This window comes from Carettochelys insculpta, chromosome 23, assembly GCF_033958435.1.
Source record: "Carettochelys insculpta isolate YL-2023 chromosome 23, ASM3395843v1, whole genome shotgun sequence".
NCBI lineage: Eukaryota > Metazoa > Chordata > Testudines > Carettochelyidae > Carettochelys > Carettochelys insculpta.
Window position 1 is genome coordinate 834,620 of NC_134159.1, and position 26,203 is coordinate 860,822.

The 26,203-nt window shown below is 48.4% G+C and overlaps 1 protein-coding gene across 4 annotated transcripts in view; it reads right to left on the bottom strand.

Moving 5' to 3' along the window:
* Positions 1-26,203, bottom strand: part of ECE1 (endothelin converting enzyme 1) — a 119,357-nt gene that overhangs the window by 64,841 nt on the left and 28,313 nt on the right. For all 4 annotated transcript variants that reach the window (XM_074975917.1, XM_074975920.1, XM_074975919.1 and 1 more), the window contains exon 2: positions 4,288-4,374. In XM_074975917.1, the coding sequence (XP_074832018.1) occupies positions 4,288-4,374 (87 nt within the window). The remainder of the gene's footprint in view (positions 1-4,287; positions 4,375-26,203) is intronic.

The following is a 26,203-nucleotide window of genomic DNA, read 5'->3' on the forward strand; positions in this document are numbered from 1 at the left end:
GCACCTAGCACAACGAAATCCTGGGCCACGACTGGGGCTCCTTGAGGCTACAATCATATAAGCAAGAAATGACTATAACCTCTAGTGCAAACATACTGTAGGATATATATAAGACTTCAGCATTCTTTCTTGCTAATGACCAATCTTGCCAAGAAGGACTGCATATGCAGTTAACATTACACATCCAGATTTCTGTCTGGCTTCTATGGAGCAGGTGGCAGTTTGCGCCAGATGGGGATTTGGCCTAGTGTTTTTATGTAAAAAAGTTCACACCTTTTAGCTGTATTTGCTAGTAGCTTTTTGACTGCTTAAACTTCCCCCTGGGAGTTTTTGTTGGATACAGAATAATTTGCTTCCTATTCTTAGTAATACTATGCAAAGTTTGATGACTGCTGCATTCTGCTCCCGAGGTTGAGGCACTGGGATGAAGATACTTCCACGCTACATGGATGTTAAAATGGCAAGGGAATCTTGCCATGGATTTGAGCTGGAGCAGGACTGGGTTTTACAGGAATGAAGTGGAGTGTCTTCAAAGTGTGTGTGTTCAGCAGCATGTTGTACAGATGTGAGACATGGGTGGTAACAAAAGATTTGAAAAGAAGAATATTGGTGTTCAAAATGAGTTACAGAAAGATTCTGAGAATGGGGTGGATGCAGAAGGCCACCAATGAGGAATTATATAGGAAGATATAGCCGAAAGGGAACCTGCTGCAGAGGGTCATAAAACGGAAGATACGACTATTTGCACATATTTGCAGAATGAACGACAAATGAAAAATCAAGACCCTGGTATTCGGCATAATGGATGGCTCGAACAGGAGAGGCAGACCCCACAGAGAATGGATAGATGATGTGGTAGATTGGTGCGGAGCTAGTCTACAGAAACTAAGCCACTCTGCACTGGATTGGGAAAGATGGGAGGAAATAGTGAGAGAGGCATCAGACACCAAGGGGCGCTGGGCCCACGGTTATTGATGATGATGAAAATACTTTGGGATGCAAAGTGCTACTTTAAAGCAGGATCGCAAGACTAGATGAGAGGAATCCCGAAGGGTGATCTGCAGCACAGCCACAGCTGGCCTGGTGCAGCTGACCCTTCCTTCTCACAAGCTATGGTCAGAACTGGTCTCCTAGCATCACAGCATCCTTGTACCTGCTTCAGTATCAGTTCGTGACTAACAGAGCCCTGCACACTGAATCACCACGGCATCTGAACCTTGCAGGACTCAGAAATGCTCCATGAGCTCCTAGCATCCCCAAGGGCTTTGTACGCATCGCACACAGCTTAGCAAACTGGGGTCGGGTGGACGTAGTGGAGTTTGACAAGACCCCATTGGGCCTGGTCTGGGGAATGCAGGACAGGCATGAGAGGCGTTGCTTGCCAGCTCTAGACCTAGATGTGTAGTTGCCTCATCGGTTTACTTCAAGGGACCAAAAGGTCAGCAAGGGCAGCATCCCAGTGCAAGCTAAAAGGGAGACTCTATTGGCTTCACTGAGACAAACACGGTACTTGTTACTTCTCAGGCGATGTCTGCGCGAGGGAAAGTAAGCGGATTGCAGATGCGCAGTTCTAGCTATGACAGTTGTGTAGCTAGAATCGACATATCTGCAATCAACTTACCTGGCCGTCCTCACTGAAGAAGTCTGACAGGAGCCCATCCAGCTCCCTTATTCCTCACAATACACAAGGAGTACGACTGCTAACCCGATGGGTCAGTTTTGCGCCTCCCCACCAGTTGCATGAAGTTGCACCCCTGGGCAGGTCGATCTTCCAGGGAAGCGTAGACATAGCCTCAGGAAGCACCCTTCATGCCTTGATCATGTCATTGGCATGAACGCCTTGTTTTCAGAACAAAGAGCTTTTATATTCAAATTCGGCACATTAACACATGGTTTAAATCGTGATGGGAACTTTCTGAGTCACTATCGCGGCTCGTCTGCATACTTGGCTCAATCCAATTCTTGACCTTCCCCCCCACCCCTCCACTCTCTGATTTGCTCACCTTGATTATCTTTTTCTGATTTGTCCTCCTTGCTTACTGTTTTTGGGTCTCTGTGCCTTAAATATTGAGTCTGTTCTGGTCTGGCTATGGTCTGAAGAAGGGGGTCTGTCCCACGAAAGCTCATCACCGATAAATTATTCTGTTAGTCTTTAAAGTGCTACTTGACTGCTTTTTGTTTTGATAGTGTATAAACTACCATGGCTTCCTCTCTGTTATTGTTTTCAGAACTTTTCAGGCCCAAAGGGAACAACACATTCAAGGAGTTTGACTTCCTGCAGAGCCCAGGCTGCAGATTTCACTCAAGTATTGGAGGGGTAGCCGTGTTAGTCTGGATCTGTAACAGCAACGAAGGGTCCTGTGGCACCTTATAGACTAACAGAAAAGTTTTGAGCATGAGCTTTTGTGAGCACAGACTCACTTCATCAGATGCTGGTTTCCAAGACCAGCATCTGATGAAGTGAGTCTGTGCTCATGAAAGTTCATGCTCAAAAGACTTCACTCAGTGATTCCTGTACTGCAGGCTGATCTGTGGCTAGGCTAGAGTATTTCTGTAATAACAACATCCAACTCTGAGTCAAAGGCTCTGAGTGAGGGAGGCTTTACTGCTTCCCTTGGCAAGCTACATGCATGGTTAATTACCTTCACTGTTATACGGTTTCATCTGATTTCAGTCTGAACTTTGAAAAGAATTAAATGGACATATATCAGATATCAGGACTGGTATATACAAAAACCTGCAGGCGAACATTTCAATCTCCCTGGACACTCAGTAGCATATTTAAAGTATCCATCCTGCAACAGAAACACTTCAAAAACAGACTGCAAAGAGAAACTGCAGAGCTGCAATTCTTTTGCAAATCTGACACCATCAATCAAGGACTGAACAGAGACTGAGAGTGCCTGGCCAACTACAAAAGCAGTTTCTCCTTCCTAGGTGTTCACACCTCCACATCAACTGCTGGAAGTGGGCCATATCCTCCCTGACTGAATTGACCTCATCAGTCCTGGCCTTCCACTTGATTGGGACTCTCTTCTCTTCATGAGCCTGTGTATTTAGAGCGGCCTCTGGAACTTTCATTACACGCATCTGACCAAGTGGGTCTTTGCCCACCAAAGCTTATGCTTCAAAATCTCTGTTAGTCTGTAAGATGCCACAGAACTTCTTGTTGTTTACTCTGAACTTTGCTGGCTTCTACTTTCAGCTGCTGGATGTTGTTATGTCTTTGTCTGGGCCATCAGACAGCTTGCCAGCATCAGAAGTCACCTGTAAACAGTGAACGGGGGGATAAGACAGGGCTTACTGCGGGGGATAATTCAACCCTTTGATTGGCCAGGTGTGGAGTCACTGCGGGTAGGTGGAACAGCAAGGAATAAGCAGGATCAAAGCACACACTCTGCTGTTCTTGTCATGTATGGAGCAGGCTCTGCTCAGCACCTGCCTGCAACCCCACTGGGTTACACCAAGTGCCTGTCAGGGCAAAGCTCTGGCCCAAGGAGGTGGGCATGTATGCATGTGGGCAGACCAATGAGGGTTTCTAGGAGTACTTGAGCCACTACCTTGCCCTCCTTGCAGCCTTTCCTTCGAGTGCCTGCAGGGCAACACTATTTGTTACACCACCGTCGCTGGTGGAGTCACACCAGGGCTGGAGTGAGCCCCCAAATACTTGCACTGAAGTCTCTATCTCTAAGGCTCCTAACTGCTGACAGACACTGCCCTGGGCCAATGGGGAAGGGACTGGAGGCAATGGCCTTAAATAGAGAAATCAAGAGAATATCTTCCAGAGGAAATCCCACAAGCAAAAACTGCCTGTTCAATTGCCTCAGTCAGATATTGCCCAGGCTCAGATGCCGTGAGTCCTGGCTGTCTCCAGTCTCAGCTGTATCAGGTGCAGGTTTATCTGACACACCTGGCCAGGTCTCTGCATAGCAGAAGGCTTGGCTCCACCCTCAGCCAAGTGTAAACAGGAAGGCACTTTGCAGCCCCGGGGGGAGCAGGCCAGGTGCACACACAAGAAGAAGCCTAGAGAGGGAGATGCACCTACTCCTGAGGGTGGGGTGAAGGGTCACACAGCAGAGGGGAGCAGAGGAAGGCACAGAGGGCCCATTCTGACTCTCTGCATCATACCTTCCTATCAGCAATGTGCAAACACCCTAGACATAACTCTTGCTCACCGTATGGTGGCAAGACAATCAGTGGGGAGAGAGGGAGCTGTGTCTGGAATGACCTTACACTCACATTGCTTGGAAAGCGGGGAAGCGTAGTGTCATGGACTGGATTTCTTACCTGGATTCCATTAGGGTAAACTTCTCCCTCCCCAATCGAGTCCACCAGATCTTCTTCGTCCAGCGTCGCTCGCTTGTAGGTGGACATCTGAAACACCAAATGGAGAACGGATTCCCTTAGCATCTCCATTGCAAAGAGCATTTAAAGGCACGTGGGGCTGCTGGAGTGAGGCTGGGCAGCCAGCACTTTGTGACCAGGGCAGCTCAGACTTTAGCTCATCCCCATCTCCGGTGATCTGGGCTCCGATTAAGAAGCTCGTGATTCTGGAACCGTCTGTCCAAGCGTTACTGGGTAAGTCTCTGAACAAGGTTAATAAGGGCAACCTGCCCGTTCATCCTGGATCAGCTCAGCAGACTCTTCCCAGAAAGTCCAAGTGGAGTGGCACGTGAGGCAGCAAGACAGGCTTTGGCTGGGACATTTTCCTAGACAATTTTAAGTCCATCTCTGTGCTGAATCCCAGGGGCTGAGATATAAAGTTACTGGACAATCAATCTGAAGAAACTCAAAAAAAAGGCACTAGAAAGCCCATCCACAGCCCAAACTGTCCACCCCCTTGCCTCCTACGCAGCCCTCCCCTCAGCTGTATGTAAACTCTCTCTTTCAAGGCAAAGAAAAAGGCTTGTACGGAGCTGCCTAGCTCCGCCTGAGGACATCAGACATGCACGTTTCAAAACACAGGATCAGGGAGCGGGTCAGGAAACAGGAAGTAAAATAAAGCCTGCCTGCCTGCCTTTGTAAAGCTGCATTCCACAGAAGGAGCCAAGGGACTGTTCAGAGACCAGCCTCCTCGTCTTGTTACTGACTCCATCCCACCCTGACTCCATCTTGTACCTGCCCAGTCCTGCCTGTTTATCTAAGACACCAGGGCTGCCCTCCAGAGAGAAGAGAGGGACAGGCAGATGGGATAACCAGAGAAGCAGATGATTCTCGCAGCCATCATCATACAAATGATACAATAACTAATGATTTAATTTACACGTTGGACCTTTCCACGTAGTCACACATGCTGAGTGTGCCATGCCAATCTGGACCTGTGCCTAGTGTGACCAGATATCCTAGCTGGGTGGGTTGTCCCATCTCTCAAGACAACCATGAGTCTGAGATTCACTGGATCCACTGAACAAGCCAGGAGGGCTGCCACTTCTGCCCAACTTCTCCAACTCTACCACCACCTCTTATTTTCCCAGCTAGGTTTGCAACTGTTGCCCACCAAATCTAGCAGCTAGTCAAGCAGAATGCAGCCCGCCAGCCAAGATACCTTCGCCTCTGCCCCAAGCCTTCCTAAACACCATTAAGTATTCCCAGGTTCCAGCTTTAGGGGTTAAATCCTGATGCCCTACTCTAGGCGCTCTTATTCCTACAAGAGGCCACGTAAAACTCTGTGGACTCCTGAGTATATGAACGGTGGGAGGAGCTAACGAGTGCCTTGTGCCTTCTTTGAATTCCTCCTGCTTGTCCTATCTGCAGGTCGGCACAAACCCCAGCACATGTGAGAGCCAACATGAGGTTGCTCCAACCTTAGCTCTGCCCCCCAGGCCTCCCTATGAACCCCAAGAATCAGACAACCTCTGTAGCCTGTTCAGTCTGCCCAGGCTTCTTTTCATCCTGCCCCAAAGGTGCCCCCTTATGCTAGAGCCTGAGACATGGGCAAATCTACGGCAGGGGAATAGTCCCTTTGGCAGATGCTTCCACCCTTTTATTTCACCAGAGCCATGTAAAGACACCTTAGCAGGATAGCCAAGGTGCTAGGAAAGCACCCAGCTCCCTCCAGAGGACACCTTGGCTACGTGCTGAAACCCTGCAATGAGAAAAGCAAAACAGAGACAATGAATTTCAGGAAAGCAAATGTTGGTAAACTCAGGGAGCTGGTAAGTAAGGTCCCATGGGAAGCAAGACTTAATAAAAACAACTGAAGAGAGTTGGCAGTTTTTCAAAGGGACATTACTAAGGGCCCAGCAGCAAGCTATACCACTGCATAGGAAAGATAGAAATGATGGTAAAAGACAGCCTTGACTTAGCCAGGAGATCTTGCATGATCTCAAAATCAAAAATGAGTCACGTAAAAAGTGGAAATTAGGATAAGTTAATAAGACAAATATAAGCAAACAATACATGTGTGCAGGGACAAAATTAGAAAGGTCAAGGCACAAAACAAGCTCAAACTAGCTAGAAACATAAAGGGTAACAAGAAATCAATCTACACATATATTAGAAGCAAGAGGAAGACCAAGGACAGGGTAGGCCCACTACTCAGAGAGGAGGGAGAAACAATATCAGGAAACTTGGAAATGGCAAAGGTGCTTAATGACTTCTTTGCTTCCATCTTCACCAAGAAGCCTGATGCAGAAATGCCTAACACAATGTATGCTAGTGGGAAGGGTGTAGGTTTTTTAGAGGATAAAATAAAAAAAGAACAAGTTAAAAATTAATTAGAAAAATTAGATGTCTGCAAATCACCAGCATCCTAGAACACTTCAGGAGCTGCTAGAGGAGGTTTCTGAGAATTTAACTGTCAACTTTGAAAAGTCCTGGAAGTCAGGAGAGATTCCAGAAGACTGAAAAAGGGCAAACCTAGTGCTCATCTATAAAAAGGGAAAGAACAACAAATCAGGAAACTACGAGAAAGCCGTACTAGTCTATATACAGTCTTCCCCTGCTTTACGAGGGTAATTCGTTCCTGAAAAACTAGGCAGGCACAGGGGGCCCCTAGTTGGCAAGGGGCGATGCCTCGCTCATGTGGGGCTGCGTGGCAGAGAGGCCCCACCGGCAGCAGCCGAGGAGGCAGCGGTGGGCGAGCCAGGCGCTAAATGAGAGGGAGCGCCGCAGATGGCGAGCAGTGCCCAAGGCACAGCTGCGCAGGGTGGGCAGCGGCAGCCCCCGAGATGCCCGGGGGTGAGCGGCAGCAGCGGGGCCGGGATGGGCTGGGTGCCCAGCATCCACATCTCGCAGAGCGGCGTGATCCACTGCCAGGACTCAGACGAGTCTACCTCCCCGCACCAGACTGCCGCCCGCTCACAGGGCACCACCGCCCCCCTGCATGGCCTCTTCATCAAGACCAATGCAGCCGACTCCATCCCCTTGGTGCTTGCCTACCAGAGCTGCAAGCCTCCAAATCAGTCCCTGTAAATGGGAAGAAATGCCTTGTAAACTGAAGTAGGGTATTAAATGAAACTCCTCAAAGTCAAATTCTCGTAACTCGAATGGGCACATCTCGGGGAATGACTGTACTATCAAAACAAAAAAGCAGTCCAGTAGCACCTTTGAAGACAAACAAAATAATTTATTAGGTGATGAGCTTTCATGGGACAGACCCACTTCTTCAGATCATCTGAACAATGATCAGATCATTCTTCAGATGATCTGAAGAAGTGGGTCTGTCCCACGAAAGCTCATCACCTAATAAATTATTTTGTTAGTATTTAAAGCGCTACTGGACTGCTTTTTTGCCAGGAAACTACAGATTAGTTAGTTTAACTTCTGTGCCAGGAGAGACAATGCAGCAAATAATTAAGGAAGTAATCTGCAAACATCTGGAACAAAATGAGGCGATAGGTAACAGCTAGCATAGATTTGTAGAGAACAAATCATGCCAGACCAATCTGACAGCTTTCTTTGACAGCATAACAGGGCTTGTGGATAAGGGAGAAGTGGTGGATGTGGTATACCTAGATTTCAGTATGGCATTTTACACAGTCTTGCATGATCTTCTTATCAATAAACTAAGTAACTACAACTTAGATGGGGCCACTATAAGGTGGGTGCATAACTGGCTGGATAACTGTTCAGAGAGAGCAGTTATCAATGTTCACAGTCATGATGGAAGAGCCTAACAAGTGAGGCTCTGCAGGGATCGGTTTTGGGACCAGTTCTACTCAATATCTTCATCAATGATTCAGACAATATGCTTACTAATGTTGCAGATGATACTAAGCTGGGAAGGGTTGGAACTGCTTTGAAGGATAGGGTCAGAATTCAAAATGATTTGGACTAACTGGAGAAATGGTCTGAGGTAAACAGGATGAAGTTTAATAAGCATAAACGCAACATACTCCACTTAGGAAGGAGCAATCAGTTTCAAACACATAGCATGGGAAGCGACCATCTAGGAAAGAATACTGTAGAAAGGGATTTAGGGGTCATAGTGGACCACAAGCTAAATATGAGTCAACAATGTGATGCTGTTGCAAAAAAAGCAAACATGATTTTGGGATGCTGTCATAGGATGGGGGTTTCTGGGCTTAGCTAGGGAAAGCAATCCAGGGTACCTTCGCTTAAAATTCAGGCCACTTACAGCCCCAGGCTGGAACTGTCTTTTTACTAAGGCAAATCCAACCAGCCACCACAGCACCACTGTCAGCCCCACTGGCCAGCTAGAAGCCACACAAACAAACCCAAAAACTTCCCAGCTGCTAAACAGCCCAGACCAATAACCCGCAACTGAAGGTGAGAGGCTCTTAAACCTGTTTCACCAAACACCACGCAGATTCTTCTGGACCTCAAAGGGCCCAGCCCCAGACCCCGGTCAATATATACTTGGGTCTTATCCAAACAATTACGCAAAAGCCAGATCCTTAGATCTAATATCTAATTGTTTATTAATAAAAAAAGAAAGAATGGGGTTAGAGAGAAGAATTGTTAAAGCACAACTTTACATACATCAGCCATAACTACTGGTGCAGCCAGTGATATTATTTGCTGATTCTTGAAAGTGTCAAAGTTCATTTCAGGTCACACAGATTCAGTCACTGGAGCATTGTAGATCTGGCCCACTGGGGTCCACATGCTGGGACACAGACCCTCCGAGGCCACAAGACCAAATATCCAAGATGGACACTGCTAAATCCACATCATCCCTTTGAGGGATGGGCCCCTAGTCCAGACAGGCTCAACTCATGAGGACTGAATAACAAAGTACGTGCCAGGGCCCATCTTATAAATTTTCTTATGCGGAGGGAAAGTTCCATTCTTCTCCATAGGTCTTGGCTTACCACCTGACCAGGTGGGTCACTGTGCCGAGTTTCCATTCATCGCAGTCCCAGTAGGAAAACCCCACCATCACAAAATGGGTGTTGGCCATCTTGGCCATTGCTCAGTCTATTGTCCTGTCTTGGGTGGAGCCCCACCTCCCTTTGTGAACCTCAGCACTGAAACATTTCTCATACAGCTGCAGAGCTAAAAATCTATAACTTTATAAACGTACATGATACAGACACACAAGTAGCATACATAAACTCTGGGCATCATCAGTTTCATTTGACACCCCACATGGCACCCCTAGCACAATATTTGGGGCCAAAAGCAACACTGGGCTTTAAAATGGTTTCTATATCCAGTGTAAAAGTCCAGCCACATGACAGATGCATTAACAGGAGTGTTGTGAGCAAAGTACGAGAGGTCATTCTTCTGCTCTACGCTGCGCTGGTTAGACCTCAACTGGAGTATTGTGTCCAGCTCTGGGCACCACATTTCAAGAAAGATGTGGAGAAACTGTAGATGGTCCAGAGGAGAGCAACAAGAGTGATTAAAGATCTAGAGAACATGAGCTATGAGGGAAGACTAAAAGAACTGGGCTTGTTTAGTTTAGAAAAGAGAAGACTTAGCGGGGACATGATAGCAGTTTTCAAGTACCTCCAAAGAGTGCTAGAAGGAGGAGGGAGAAAACTTGTTCTCCTTGGCCTCTGAGGATAGGACATGGAGCAACGGGCTTAAATCGGAGCAAGGGCGGTTTACATTAGACATTAAGAAAAAATTCCTAACTGTCAGAGTGGTTAAACACTGGAATAAGTTACCTAGGGAGGTTGTGGCATCTCCACCACTGGAAATTTTTAAGACCAGGTTAGACTGACACTTATTGGGGTGGTCTAGATGGTGCTTGGTCCTGCTGAGGGGGCAGGGAGATGGACTCGATGGTCTCTCAAGGTCCCTTCCAGTTCTAGTGTTCTATGATGCCAGCTCAGCCCAGAGGATCCCTTGGCCACGTGCTGAAACCCTGCAATGATGCCAGGTCAGTCCAGAATAGGTGGAAATTCAGCTTGTTTCAGACTGAGTCGGCTCCTGTTTGCCTGTTGGTTAAAGGGGTTTTGAGGGTTTTCTTTTTTTTGGTCATTCTGGACTTTCACATGGGCTTGTAGCTTCTTGGTTGTTGATTGGCTCCTGGAGTCCACCCCTCCGGGTTCCAGCCAATCAGACTGAGTTGGCTGAGGTGATCTGGCGCAGTTCAGCTAGCACGTGATTGTGCAGACCCCCCCCGCCCTGCTGCCTGTCTGTGCGTATTAGCAACCTGTACATGACCACAGAGACTTAAAAACTTCCCATTCTTTCGTTCAGCTCCCAAGTCTGGTACAGGTTGAACCTCTCTAATACAGTACCCTCGGGACCTGAATGCTGGTGAATGAGAGAATTTGCCAAACCATGGGGTGTCAATATTGTCTAGCACATTACCATCAATTCCACCACTTACTGGGCTCTTAGAAGACATGTGGGTAAACTAAAGCTAAATAGCACAGAACACAGCCAGAACTGGTGGCTGTAAACAAATGTAACCCCAGAATCACCGTGACCACTGAAAAGGGAGAGCGAAGTCTTTGCTCTACAGCATTGGCTCTACCACATGAGCTAAAGGCCAGCTGGCTCTCAGCCAAGGCTGTAGAGCAGATGTCACAAACTTCATGGGACCACAGGAAATTTGGCCACACCCCAATAAGTGGTTGTCCAGTTAACTGAAATCATGCTGGATTATGGAGGTCACCAGACAAGGGAGTTCTGGATTACAGAGGTTCAACCTGTACTCTAGGCACCTCGCCCCTCTGGACAAGGCCGCACAGTGGAAGGGGGCACTGTCAGGGTGGATAAAAATTGGTATTTTTAATTAAAAATTGGATTTTCTTAATTTAAATAAGATTATTTAAAATATTAAAATTTCTCATATTTTACAAGTTACAATTAAATCTCATAACAGACATGCTACACATACGCTTACAGTCTCATAAAAATGAATTAATGGCTCTAGTCTGTCCAGCTTAACTACTAGCTCTTGCTTTTTGTAAGTTCTGAGCTTTCAATTTCTGTTTTTCAGCAGACTAAAAAGAAACATGCACAAAGACAGACCCAGGCTGCATGGGACTGTGCTTGTGTGTTTGTGGACCTTGGCCAAGCACAGTGAAGGAGTTAGCTGAGACACTGTCCCAAATATACTCAGAGGAGTGGCTGTCCTAACTCAACACCTTCACACGTAACAAGAAATCCTGCGACACCTTACAGACTAACAAAGTTGTTGGGTCATGAGCTTTCATTGGTAAGATCCATTTCTTCAAATGAAAATGGAGTTGAAAAATAAAATCCAGGGTTCATATAGTTGGGTGGACGGGAAAGGAAAAAGGGGGTTACCTGTCACCAATAGGGTAAGTTGATGAAGCAAATTAAGTAGGATGAGTCCCATTCCTGCAAATATCAAAAGTGGGGAAATTGCCCTCGTAGTGCATAAAATAGTTGAGATCTCTTAAGTTTTAAAAATGCTTGGTAACCATCTTGTAGGTTTCGGTCTCTCTCAGAGGGATGCTAGCTGACGGGAGATAAGGAAATGTTGTTGTACGTAAGCCATTTGGTATATTGTACGGTCATGCGGGTGCCCATATCAGTGCCAGTGACTTGATGGTATATATTGTCGCCAAATTGGAAATAGTTGTGGGAGAGGACCCAGACAAGTAGCTTAGCCACCAGACGTGCAAATGGCATCACTGGGGATGATGTTCCTAAGATACAAACACACCTGCTCCAAACCCACCAAAAGAGACAAAAGAAGACTGGACACTGGGATAGATGGAACCTTTGGTCTGACCCACTATGGCCATTCCTGTGCTCTAATGTTCTAAGACAGAATGACAATATACAGGAAAGAATGGAGGCAGCGTAGAAAGGAACAGTGGAGTGGACTGGAAAGAAGACAGGAAGACACTATTCAGCACACACAGCTGCCTACACTCCCCTACACTTTGCCACAGAATAACCTGTAATTGGTAAAAAAGGAAAACATGTCAAGTGTAAACAGTGCAAGATGATGATGCAGGGCCTAGCTGCCAGGATGAAACACTAAAAGAAAAACTGCTTGTTGGGAGAAAATATTATACATAAAGGTGTGGATATGGCCGAGTGGGTCAACTGGTTAGTAACTTAAATAATTCACTTTGTAATGCTTCATTCTTCAAGACTCTCTCTATGCTGTTTAGTATATGAGTGATTTGACAAGACAATTCCCAAGTTGTTTGCGGAGTTAGATGTTGCTAGAAAAAATGGTTTAGTTTAGCTAATCCTTATGGCTTGTTTAAGTGTCATAGAATCCTAGAATCCTGGGGCTGGAAGGGACCTCTGGAGGTCATCTAGTTGAGCCCCCTGCCTAAAGCAGGATCAACCCCAACTAAATCATCCCAGCTGTGACTATGACAAGCCAGGACTTAAAAACCTCTCTCAGTAATGTGTTTCAGTGCTTCACCACCCTTCTGATGAAACAGTTTTTTCTAACATCCAGTCTACTCCTCTCCCTCTGTAACTTCAGATCATTGCTTCTTGTTCTGCTGTCTGTCACCACTGAGAACAGCCTCTCTCCCCATCCTGTTTAGAACCCCCTTTCTGAAAGCTGAAGGCTGCTATCAAATTGCCCCTCACTCTTCTTCTCTGCAAACTAAATAAGCCCAAATTGCTGAGCTTTCCTCATAGGTCATGGGTTCCAGCCCCTTAATCATTTTCGCTGACCTCTGCTGAACCAGCTCAAATGCATCCACGTCCTTTCTATACTGGGGGTCCCAGAACTGGATGCAATACTCCAGATGTGGCCCCGACCAGTAAACAGTAGAGAAGAATAAATAACTTCTCTCGATCTGCTGGAAATGCTTCTCCTAATGCACCCCAATATGTCATTAGCCTTTTTGGCTACAAGGGCACACTGCCTCTCATTCACTATAATCCCCAGGTCCTCTTCTGATGCACTGCTACTTAGCCAGTCAGTCCCCATCCTGTTGCAGGGAGGGATAGCTCAGTGGTTTGAGCATTGGCCTGCTAAATCCAGAGTTGTGAGCTCTGGGGCAAACAGATTTTTTTTTTTTTTTTTTTTTAAAAAAGGGATGGTACTTGGTCCTGCCAACAGGGCAGGGAACTGGACTCAATGACCTTCTAAGGTCCCTTCCAGTTCTATGAGATGTGTATCTCCATATATTATTACATTAACAGTGCTTGGGATTCTTTCCTCCTAAGTGCAGGACTCTGCACTTGTCCTTCTTGAACCACATCAAATTTCTTTTGGCCCAATCCTCCAATTTGTCTAGGTCATTCTGGACCCCATCCCTACTCTCCAGTGTATCTACAAGAACCCCTAGCTTAGTGTCACCTGCAAATTTGCCGAGGGTGCAATCCATCCCCTCATCCAGGTCATTAATAAAAATGTTGAACAACACTGGCCCCCGAACCGAGCCCTGCTGCTTCCAGGCCCCCCCCCACCAACCGCTCTGATTTGCCACAATTCCAGCCAATCAGAGCAGTGGGGAAAAGCCTCTCCAGCCAGTGCTGCTTTATGGCTGCTCCAGCCAGGTGATGATGGAATCTAGAGCCAGGGCAGTGGTGATGGAATCTACAGCCACTTCCTATCCCCCTCCAGGTAGAACCTGTGGGCTGGATCCAGCCCTGGCTTGCCTGACTCCAGCCCACAAGGCCCAGGGGCACCTCAAGCCCACCTTGCAGGAGGCTAGATGTTGGGAAGGGGAGTCCCAAGCCTCAGGGGCAGGATCCCGTGCCCAAGATAGAGCTCTTACCTGCAACGCAGACCTGAGTGCAATATGTGATGAATTTGGAAGCTGGGAGCCGCACATCCTTCGGGGCAGGAAGTTTTGTTTATAAACAGGAAGCAGGGTGATTAAGATAAAGGACTTGTCAGTAAACTAAGGATCATTAAAGATATTGTTGGATACCCTAGTCAAAAGATTGGGAAAAGGGTGAGGATGGAGAGAAATAAGTAATGGTGTCCCCCAGACAGCGTACTGGGACAAGCGCTGTGCATCATGTTCATAAATAATCTGGGAAAAAAGGTAAATGGAGACCTGTGATACAAAGTTCATTCAAACTAGTTAAGAGCAAAGCAGACTGCAAAGAGTTACAAAGGGATCTGACAAAACTGGGCAACACAATGGCAGATCAACTATTCAGTGCTGATAAACGTAAGACTGACGCACACAGCAAAATATAATCCCCACTATACATACAAAAAGATGGAGTCCATATTAGGCAACCTCACCGACAGCGAGATCTTGGAGGGATTGAGAGTCGTTCTCTGAAAACATGTGCTCAAGGTGCAGTAGCAGTCAAAAAAGGGAACAGAATATTGGGACTCTTTAAGACAGGGCTAAATACTAAGACAGAAAATATTTTATTTCCTCTCTACAAATCCCTGGGACATCCACATATTCAATACTACGGCAGAATTGATCATCCCATCTCTAAAAAGATAGACTGGGTTTGGAAAGGTCCAGGGAAGCGCAAGAGGAATTATTAGGAGAACTGAACACAGGAGCAAGCCCTGGCAAACTGCACCCTGGCCCACGTCGCTGCCTGTTGCCCACCCCTGCACTAACACTCACTCCCTGCACAGAGCCGAGACAACCCAGGGGTTCTCTTTGCAGAGTTAGCAACAAAGCAAGAATGTAACAGTGTCCCTTAAGTAACCCGCCACAAGATGTCAGAACATGTTATTATTGGAGCTGAGTGGGTCTAATATTTGTCTTCCTTTTATATAGGAAGGACATCCAGGGCTCCTGTCCACCAACCACTAAATTATCTGCCAGAAAATTCGAGTTCTTACGTAGCTCCTTAAATCAAGGTTATAGGTGCCCCCCAACCAACTCTGAAATGGCACCCAGTGGGGAGAGGGAAGGAAAGCCCCTCCAAGCTCTGGGGACACCGTGGGGCAGAGAGCTTCATGTGTGTATCTCTGGCTGCAGCAGTGTGCAAAACTGTGCATGAGGACTTCAGACTTTCCAGTTCCAAGCTAGACTAGTTCCTTCCCACCTGTGTGCTGCAGCTGAATGGATGTGGGACATCCTGTGGGATGGGTGATATAGGGCAGCACACAGGGTTAAGACATGAGGTGGCACATGGAACTGAGGGTGAAGGGAGGTACTCAGAGCCAGGAGTCAGGCATAGGGTAGGAGAGACTGGGGGGGGGGGGGGGGGGCGGGCAGTGGGCCTAGGAGTTACACGCCTGTGGATCCAGTCACATAAATGGTTTGGGTTTTTCATAGATTTGCTTGTTTTCAGCCTCATTTTGAAACAGGGTTTGCTTGCATTTGTTACAGTTTGAAAGTCAGCATGAAAGCCGGCAACCCTGCCCCCAGCCCTGTCCTGCACCTCCCCAAGCTGCACTGCTGTACGTGTCTAACCGTCCTCTTCCCCACTAAGCAGATACTCAGGCTGAAGCTGCTCAGAGCCCAGGGCAGGGATAGAGAAGAGGAGAGAATGCAGTTTGCTCCATGGGGCCGCAGTCTCCACTGCCCATCCCTCGGTGTCCCTTGAGCCTGGACCAATGGAAGTTGAAATGCTACTTTCCAATTCATTACGGCAATCAAACCCACTGACTTTGCCTCCTCTCTGTCCTCAACCCGTGGCTCTGACAATACAGGCCTGTGTTAGCTATAGACTTCCAAACCACCACACCGGTCCACTTCCCTTGCACAGCAGCAGGGCCAAACACCCAAGCCCCAAGGCTCTCCCAGTCTGCACAGCCCTGTTCACCCCTGAGTGAATGCTCCTGACCGTGCACATTTCCCCAGTACAGGGAGGAATTGCAGCCAGGTGCACAAACAGTGCAGCTGAGATACAGACCTTTCCCTAACACCCAGGGGTTAACCAGGAAACTCTAGTATGACAAGGGGTTTGGAGACTCTTTTTCCCTTACACAGATCCCACAAACAATCCCCTTCTCTTGTAAACAGAACATTCAAATACAAGCCCTGCCACAGGCAATCTTGCTCCTGCTTTCTAAGAAGCAGCCGCTGCCACTTAGTCTCTCAAAATATCCTGCAGGATACTGCACCTGGATTTTATTGCCTCAGGCAGGGACTGGTGCGCTCCCTACTGCATTCTGCTTTCAAACAGTGGTAAACAGAGGCCTCAGTAAGGCCGTGTACATTTATGAATTGGCTAATACTGATCCAAAGTAATATATTCCTACATTTCATCTGTGTTAGTTGCAATTGTGAAGTTAATTGAATCCACCTCTCTGCAACAATTTGAATGCTAAAACCAAGGGCAAGGAGGGAAATGTTCAGAGGCAAAAGGAAAGCACAGATGGAAATGAAGCTGGTGAGATTACAAGTTTCTGATTTATGACACAAGAATGTTTCCAGGCCAAACCCAGCAAACAGTTCTGGGGGGCCAACCCTCAGGGACCTCCAGGGAAGTCAAGAGGGGTCAACCCTTGGCAGAGCTTGCAGAATTGAGGCCCTAGAGGGAAAATCCTCAACTAGCTGCTTTGCACTGTAGAGTTGAATCAGGTGTCAGCTGCATGCTCCTAACACTTAAACACATCTTCCAATGCTGTTTTAGCGTTCACCTACTGCCTCTGAAACACAGAGCCGATAACTCAGCACCAACAACATGTGCCAGCCAGCGTTCCCGCTAAGCTCTTCTACTGAGGCACGGATTGTTCCCATGCGTGTGAAGAATAAGTTTTGTGTGCAGAGGCATGTGTAAATGTGCACCACCAGTACAAACACAAAGCCCACTGTGGGCCCTCTGCTAATCAGCTGGGTGGAATCTGAATTCTTCCCAAGAGGGGTACACCTGCACAGCTCACGGGGAACACTGGCGCCAGCCTTCCCTGCTGGGGGCAGCACCACCCTAACACATCCATACAAAGGAATAGCCTCACTGGGGAAAGAGCATCCAGTGAGCTTAGACCTCCAAGTGCCGCCTACACAAGCCACTCAGCGCACATCTGCACTCGAAAGGCTAGAGCAGCAGCGCTGCAGGGCCACAGTGGAGAGACACAAACTGGCTTAACTACATTACACAGAATGGGACATTTAGCACAGCACTGAACAATGCGGCTAAGCTGACCTAACCAGCCCCCTGACTCTGGACAGATATGTCACTAGATTGAACAGCACATAGAAGGGCCAAAAGGAGGCAGTAGCCAGTCAGGGACACCCATGTCAGACAGAAAGGCTTGCCTGCTTCTTCAAAGGGGCAGAGCTGGGCAGGAGAGGAGGGGCCTGGGGCCTACAGTTAAACCAAATTTTTATTTGGTGGTGGCTGCCATTTTTGAGTTGAATTTCAATTGCTACTAGACTAGAAGAGATTCTCCACTTGGGACACCTGGCTCCTGGTCAGACGTCACACAGTGCTTCTCTGCTAGGCTACCTTTCATTCAGTTTTACAGATGGGAAACAGGTGCAGAGGCTGAGCAACTCTCCCCAAGCACAGACTGAGTGCCTTGGCCCACTCCGCCTCAACTCAGGGTAGGTTTTGAAACCAACTTTCCTGGGGCGGTTTGAGGTCATAGAGCAATGTCAAAGGCAGGATGAGGACTTCAGACTCCCAGCCCTTTGTGCTAAAGACGCCAAATGGCTGTCTCTGTGCTTTGTAGCTTAAAGCTCCATTTCAACATCGGGTCTTTGGGTACACATAAAGAAGCCCCTGCAATTAGAATGATACAACTTTAAATTATGGACAACAGAGGAAGGCTGTTCTTGGGGTTACTGAATGGGACTCCAAGTATTCACCACAAGCTCTCTGCATGATCCTGGGCAAGTTGCTTAAGTCTCTCTGGGTCTCAGTTCCTCATCCATTAAATGCTAATAATGAAACTTGCTATCCCAACCTCAGCCTGCACCACCGATTCAGCTTGTAAGTGCTGCAGGCAGGGACTGTCTTTATTCTGTGTCTGCACCTAGTACAACGGGGACCAAGTTTGTGAGTAGGGTGCCTAGACAGTGCCAAAATATGCGCGTACTTTCAGTGCTTAGCAAAAGAGGCCTCTTCTCCGCAGGCACTTCTGCAATACTGCTTCCAAATCATGATCTTGCAGGTAGCTAAAATTCCTGGCATTCACTCGAGAGAGATATTTGCACGTTGGCACAAAGTGATGGCTACTGAAAGGAAGGTCCTGTGTTGATACCACAAGCTAGCGAGCCTGCAGCTGAGGAGATAGAACCCTGGATGCCGTACAGATATATTGCCAACAGCCACTGCCTATAGGTAGTAGCCATCTACTGTAGCAAAATGGAGCTGAGTCAATTATAGGTTGGACCACACTAAATTCACAGACATGAAAAACAGGTCGTGGACCAGGAAATCTGGTCTTCTCCTATGGCATCTGGTCTCATGTCTACTACTTGATATGAGGGGTAGGAGGTGCCAAGAGGTTATTTTAGAGGAGGAGTCACAGTATTACCACCCTGGCTTCTGCACTGCCTTCAGCGGTGGGCAGTCAGCAGGTGCCAGCACTGTGAAATTTCAGATTTAAATAGTTGAAATCATGAAATCTGCAATATTTAAACTCCTACGACTGTGAAATTGACCAAAATGGACTGTGAATTCGGTAGAGTCCTAGTTGTAGGATGGGGTGGGAGAGATCAGAGATGCGTATATGGAGAATGACTCAGGATTTACACCTTTCTAGGGAAACTGTCCAGAAGAACTATAACCACAAACCACAGGTGGACCATCCAGTCTGGAAAAAAGGAATTTTTATAAAGTTAAAAGGAGTAATGAAGCCAGAATAAAATCTTTAATATTCCAGATTAGGGTGGACGCCAGGGACCACACCAATGCAGCTATAGTGCTACAATCATCCCACTAAGAATACAAGAACGGCCACAATAGGTCAGACCAAAGGTCCATCTAACCCAGTACCTGTCTTCTGAGAGTGGCCTGTGCCAGGTGTCTCAGAGGAAATGCACAGAGCTCGTAATGATCAAGTGATCCCTCCCGTCACCCATTCCCAAATTCTGACAAATAGAGGCTAGGGCAGGGGTGGCCAACCTTTTTCAATCAGGGGCCACATAGCATTTTTTACATGTTCCGCGGGCTAAACACAAAACAGCCCCAAACCCAGGCTTATCCCCTTCCAGCCCCAAACGACACCCTCACCCCAGGCTTATCCCCTTCCAGCCCCAAACTGCACCCTCACCCCAGGCTTAACCCCTCCAAGCCCCAAACCACCCCTCCTCCAAACCCAGGATTCACTTACTTACCCAGGAACTTCCCGTGCTGCCCACCACACTGAAAGAGTAGTGCTCAATTTAATTGGTTTAATGTCTGGATCCCTCCTGGTAGCTGTTAAACCATTTAAACTGAGTCCTGTGCTTTCACTGCAGCAGGCACGGCAGGCGGCAGTGGTGGAAGCCACAAATGACTCCTTAAAGAGCCACATGCAGCTCAGAGCTGCCCAGCCGCCTTTTAAAAATGGTGCTGCTGCCGGCTCAGTGGGCCAAATAAAAAGGCTCAGTGAGCCAGATTCTGGCACTTGGGCCATGCACTGAACACCCCTAAGTGAGGGACACTATTACCAGCCCTCCTGGGTAACGGCCATTGATGGACTTGCGATGTTCCCAAGAAGAGCCCTTGGGATGTTCTCTGCTGTACAGAATATGCCACTGACACCCACCTTCTTGCTCTCTGGTCTCCCTCAGCCAAAGCACAGAGTTGGAGTTACCACCCCCTTGCAGAGCAATGAAGACACTGATTAAGCACAGCTCTGGGAAGGTGCTGTTTTATACCACTGGTTCCCAACCTTTTCAGTAACACACCACACTTCAATGAGACAAACAATTCCACAGCACACACCCTTTTTTCAGCTGAATTGGATTGCTCATTAATGTCATTGTAAGGGAGCCAGAGGAAGGCCTGGCAGTGCAGGGACTAAACAGAGCTTGTTTGCCCAATTATCCCCACCCCATTTCACCTACAGCCAGTGTCAGGCTTGGAGGCAGGATAAAAGGAGAGAAGAGAGACCAGTGCAGGACTCACCAGCAAAGAGGCAGATGCTGGCTCTGACATCTACAGGGCCTGAGACAGAGCTGTCCTGGGTCAGCCGCCATAGGATGAAGCCTCCAAACCCTCCCCCAGGTGCAAAGGGGGAGAATCCTGGGGAAACCCTCCTCCCCACTAAGGAGGGGAAAACTAGACTCTCAGGGCCATGCCCCAAATGGAAGCTATGGCCGCTAGTGAGTGGACTGAAGTCCTACACCTTGGGCCCCTAGGTACTGCAGGGACCTAGCCACTAGGCCACCCTGCTCCTAGTGGGACCCACCTACAGTCCCATGTACTATGGTTTTGGTCTTACTAGGAGAGGTTTACAAACATAGTGCAAACAACAAGCTAAACAAAGGATCAAATGCATTAATGTTTCCAATCCCCCACAGAATACACTGTCTTAGACAGTGAGTACAGGCACATTTTCAAAATCTGCTCAACTATTTCCACATATTCATAGCCCTAAATCTGTTCCACATGCAGCATTCAGTTCAGGTGTCTGAAGTTCACCTGTTCACATTATGAATTTCATGTATGTAGCAATATTTGACAAGTATAATTTTTATTAAATAATTGAAATGATGAAGAATTGAAATTCAATGGATCACAGCAAAATGCAAAGCAAATAGCAACTTACTGGGTTAGTGGGAAACCTGGGCCTGCCGGTGTGCAAAAGGGAGGTATGTGAACGTGTCCCACCCTGGGGCATTGAGTAATCAAATAACTGCTGAAAAAAATAACTGCTGAAAACATCCGCGGTTACTCAGTTTCTCGAGTGGGGAGAGCAGGTGGCTCCAGAGAGTAGGCTCCTCTCCCTGCCATCAGGCTCCCTCCTTCCACAGCATGGGGGTGGGGCAGGCTCCCCTCCAGCCCGTTTGGGACAGGAAGCAGCATTTCAGCTCCTTCCCAGTAGGTTGGCATTTCCCCACATAGCTGCTCTGCAAAGAGCCTTTGCCGAGGAGGTGGGGAGGCCTCACCAACCCCACACAAGCTGCCATGCTGTTTGAGTCCCAGTTGGCCTGAGGTTGTCAATTTCCTTCGCAAGAGCCACCATGAGGGGAAATTGACAAAATTTCACAGCACACCACTATGTCATAGCACACTAGTTGAAAACCACCGCTCTAGGGCATGCTGTGAGCAAGATGCAAGAAATCATTCTTCCACTCTACTCCGTGCCAGTTAGGACTCGGCTGGAGCACTGTGTCCAGTTCTGGGTACCACATTTTAAGAAAGATGTGGAGAAATCAGAGACGGTCTAGAGAAGCTCAACTGCAGTGATTAAAGGTTTAGAAAATATGACCTATGAGAGAAGATTAAAAGAATTGGGTTTGCTTAGTTTGGTAAAGAGATGACAGAGAGGGGGACAGGAGAGCGGCTTTCAAGTACCTAAAAGGGTGTTAAAAGGAGAAGGGAGAAAAATTATTCTCCTTAGACTCCGATAAATAGGACAAGAAGCAATGGGGTTAAATTGAAACAAGGGAGGTTTAGGCTGGACATTAGGACTTAATTCCTGTCAGGGTGGTTACGTACTGTAATAAATTACCTGGGGTGGTTGTAGAACCCCCGTCATTGGAGGTGTTTAAGAGGAGGTTGTATAAATACCTCATGTGGATACTCTACAATTTTGCTTTGTCCTGCGGTGAGGGCAGGCGATTGGACTTGATGACCTGTTGAAATCCTTTCCAGTTCTAGTGTTCTAGGATTCTATGAGTCTATACAGGCTTTATCTCCATTAAGGGAGCAGGTGTGGCTGCTCCTTGACCTAGAAGGAGAAGAATCCCTCCATGCACCTTGGTGGACAGAATTGAACACCGCTCCTTTACTGACTGGAAGGCAAGGGACGGGACTATCCATATAAAACCCCCAGCCCAGAGCTCAGTAGGAGCCCAGGCACCAGAGAAGCCAGACACAGGCTCTCAGCTCCCAAGCTGGGAGGAGGATCCCTCACTCCAGGAGGGTGAGGACTGAACCAGATTACTGGGACCCCTGCCAGATGACTCCAAGGAGGGACTACCCATTGTGGCCAAGGCCCCACACCCCTCTAGACCTAGAGGAGTCCAGCTGGTGCTTGACCAGGAGACCAAGGACTGGCTCAGACCACCAGGACCCCTGCCGGAAGGCCCGGAGGAGGGACTACTTGTCAGACCCAGAGAAGCCCAACCTGCACTTGACCAGCTATGAAGAGGGGGAGATTTGGCAGTGGCCCAGGTTTAACAGAGGTCAGTGTGTTTTGGTGTAGATCCCCACTGACCCTAGCAGCACACTGCTGCCACTACCAGGGCCCTGGGCCAGGGTGCAGCGGAGCGGGCAGGCCTGCCCTCCCCCCAGCCCCACGGGTGGCAGTCTCTCTCCTCTCACTGGTCCAGGCACCGGCCTGGGTTGCCTAGTACTCTGCTCATGACGGCTGGGGCCTACCGCCTTTGTATTGATTGTGACGGTTTGTTGCCCCACCTGACACCAGGGCTTGGGTTTAGTAACTTGATATTATCTATTGTTTGTTGCCTCCCCCGTACCTTTGACTCTGGGAGTGGACTCACTTTGGTGCCTGCCCAGGAACCAGGCATAGGCCCACTGAGGCCGGAACCCCAGGAGTGGATCATGTAGGTATCTGGTGTGGCCACTCCCTGCGGCAAGTAACCTACAGTTCAAAAGGGCTGAGCATCTACCGCACCTGCTGGCTTTCATCAAAGATGCTGCTGCCCAGCCCCTTTGAAAAGCTGGGCAGAGGAGAGCTTCCCTTAGGCCCTTGAACATGAGGCATCCCCAGTCAGAGGCCACTTGTGGTCCCCAGGAGTGCAGTATTGCATCGCTTATTGAGGATCTAGTCCCTAACCAGCACATCACACTCCAGCTTGGCACTTTGCAACTGAAGTTCGGTTAGGTCCACTGGCACTGGGGCCAAACTGGGAGAGATTGTGTTGACTCCATGCTCCAGGGGGTGAGACTCCACTGAGCATCTGCTCAGAAAAGGACAATTAGAGAAAAATCAAAGGTGGGAAGAGCTCTCTCAACAATTTGCCCTCTCCTCTCCCCCACTTTTCCAGCCACCACTTTGACCTACACCCACTGTGCTCTGCAGCTCTTGGATATAGCTCATAAAAAAGCCAAAATGACCATCCTCTCCCCGCAAGCCCTTTCCAGCTGTGCTGCAGCTCAAGCACAGGGCCTGCTCTTCTCTCTTCCAAGCAAATTAACCCCTTCTTCCTGCACTGGAGAGAGAGTGCCAGTGGAAATTGCTCCTATTCTACTGCATCTCTGTAGCTCAGCTGTAGGTAGCTGACCTCCAGCTGGGCTTATCTATTCCTTCCAGTTTCCTTCCTTTGTTTTCTCTGCCTTTGTGGCTGGCACCACATGCAGACCATAGCAGCAAACCCTGCAGTGCATTATCTGTGCATTCTCAAGGCACAAACACACACAACCCTGAGGACTTTTGCAAAGCCGGTTTCCCTTGGAGAGGCAGAAAGGCACTTGCTTTCCGTTACGGAGGGAGCCCCGACACTGCAGTCTGCATGTCTGTGGAGCGAGGCAATTCAATTCTGCTCTGATATTTATCAGCGGTGCCTGTCACACGTGCACCAGAACACTGAATAGGACAGTTGTAGCAAAACAGCTCCCGGAAGCCCTTCTGTCCCACTCATAAAGAAATCAACCAGATAAAATCTGCCTCCTGCACACACAGCCAGCAATGGTGTGGTCTGTTGGACAGGGCACAGCTTGAGGCCTCAGAAACTTGGCTCCTAAACTCAGCTCTGTCTAAGAACCTACACCCTGGACAAGTCACTTTTTGACTTGGTTTCTCACTTGCCTGGTTTATTTAACCTGAATCTCTCTGAAGGATGGGGCTATCTTTTACTCCCCAGCACAACAGGCACTACTGTTAGACTGTCATTGCCCTGAACATCACCAAACTCCAGTTCTGGGGATTCTGGTCCACATGGACAGCAAAAGGAGCCTGTACAAATCCAGGGACGTTTCCTAGAGCCATCCAAAATGACGACAGGATATCCATGGAACACGGAAAAAGAACAAGCCTAGTTTGACTTTGGAAGGGCAATAAGAGATGGGAGAGCCACCACCTCAGCAGAAAAGGCTCATTGTTTCCATAAACCCTAGCGGCCTTCTCCTCCAGACTGGACATGCTGCCAGGGTGCCCTCTCATGCAGGCCAAGTTCTTGAAATTGATCAAAATTGCTGGATTTCACTTGATGCCTCTTGAGGATGAGATCTCACATACAAAGAGCAACTTCCCACTGTGACAAGCCTGGAGAATCAGCGCTCCACCGACCAATCAGAACTTCCTTCCATTTTTACTGGGACCATGGCTTGGCTGGGGTTGTTTTCTCCACAAGTGGGTGAGTGGTCCGAAGGATAGTACCACATTGCTCCTCACTTAAACAGCCCTGTGATGTGTAGGACCCACATAGCTTTACTCTAGATAAGCTGCTCCTTTGGGAAGGATCGTGCTGGGAACGCAGCGTGACTATTTTCTAATATTGTCTGTGCAGATTATAGAAAGATACATTATAAGCATGTCACCAACCCCTGGCAAAGCCTCACCATGTTGTATCACTTTGGTCTGAGTCATATTTTGGTTTCATCCCAAAGAAGGCAGCCCCCAGACAATGGCTTTGCTTACACAGACAGACTCGGACTCAGCGTCTGGTTACTCCCCCAGCGAGGCAACACAATGGCAGGAACCTCTGGTTTGAAATGCCCGAGAAGCACAGCCCGAAGCCCACACATTCCAGAGACTTAGAGGCTCTTGGACAGTTTCCGGCAGACCTGCTGTGTGGCCCAGGACAAACAGCAGGGAAGCAAATGAAATGAAACTAAGTTGCGTGCTCCCTGCTCCAGCTTCCCTTCTGCATGTCCAGTACATCACTGCCCTTCCGAGTCTGCAGGGAGCCTGAAATAATAGAGCCAAGAGAGAAGGGGAAACTTCTCCCAGTGTCTAAATGTGCTGAAGAGGACTAATTATGATGTGGATCAGCACATTTAACTTCTTCACCTCTGACTGTTGGGCCAGAGGGCTTGGCCAGTTTCTGAAGGCCATTGCCCATCTGAGCTAAAAGATGGAACGCAGCATCTTCTCTCCGTTTCCGACACCCAGGGAGGCTGATCTTGGGCAAGTGACCTCCTCTACCCTATGACGTTAGTCTGGTCACTTCAGACTGTAAGCAGCTGGGTCAAGGGCTGTCTCTGCAGCAGCCAGCAGACTGGGATCTGTTCAGGTCCCCTGGGTGCTACTGAAGTAAAAGGGAGGGAGCCCTCTTCCACAGGCACTGACGTCTCACTTAGAACGAGGCTGCCCATGTCCTTGGTGGCACATCGCAGGTAGTGCAGTAAGAACCCGGAAAGATGTTGCTCTTGTTGAGTGTCCCTGAGGAAACCCTTTACAGGGCACAACAGGTTTGATCCGTCCTATGAAAGTCAGGGACTGAGATATTTTACTGGCCTCTTACCAACTGCCACAGCTTCAGAGAGCTCCTAACAGCACTGTCCCTGCCTCAGGTCCTGTACGATCAGTTCTACAGTCCTTCTCATCACCTCCCTAGTGGTGCAGGTAACAAAATTCATGGGGTGGGGCTGAGGAATGGTGGGTAAGGGGAGAGCTCAGCTGGGTGGTTCAGGCTCTGGGGTGGGGCCAGGGATGGAGAGTTTGGGGTGCAGGCTGCCCTGGGACTGGGGGGGGGAGGGAGATTCCCCCCACCCCAAGCGCTGTCCCTGCAGTACCACCTGGGCAGGTCTGGGGGGCAGGAAGAGGCACCTCTCCCTCAGCTGCAGCAAGTCCATGCCAGACCAGGGGCCACAGGAGGGCCACCTCTCCTCAGGCCACAGTAAGCCCAGAGCAGTGCTAGGTTGGAACCTCAGAAGGGACACCTATCCCCCAGCCACAGTA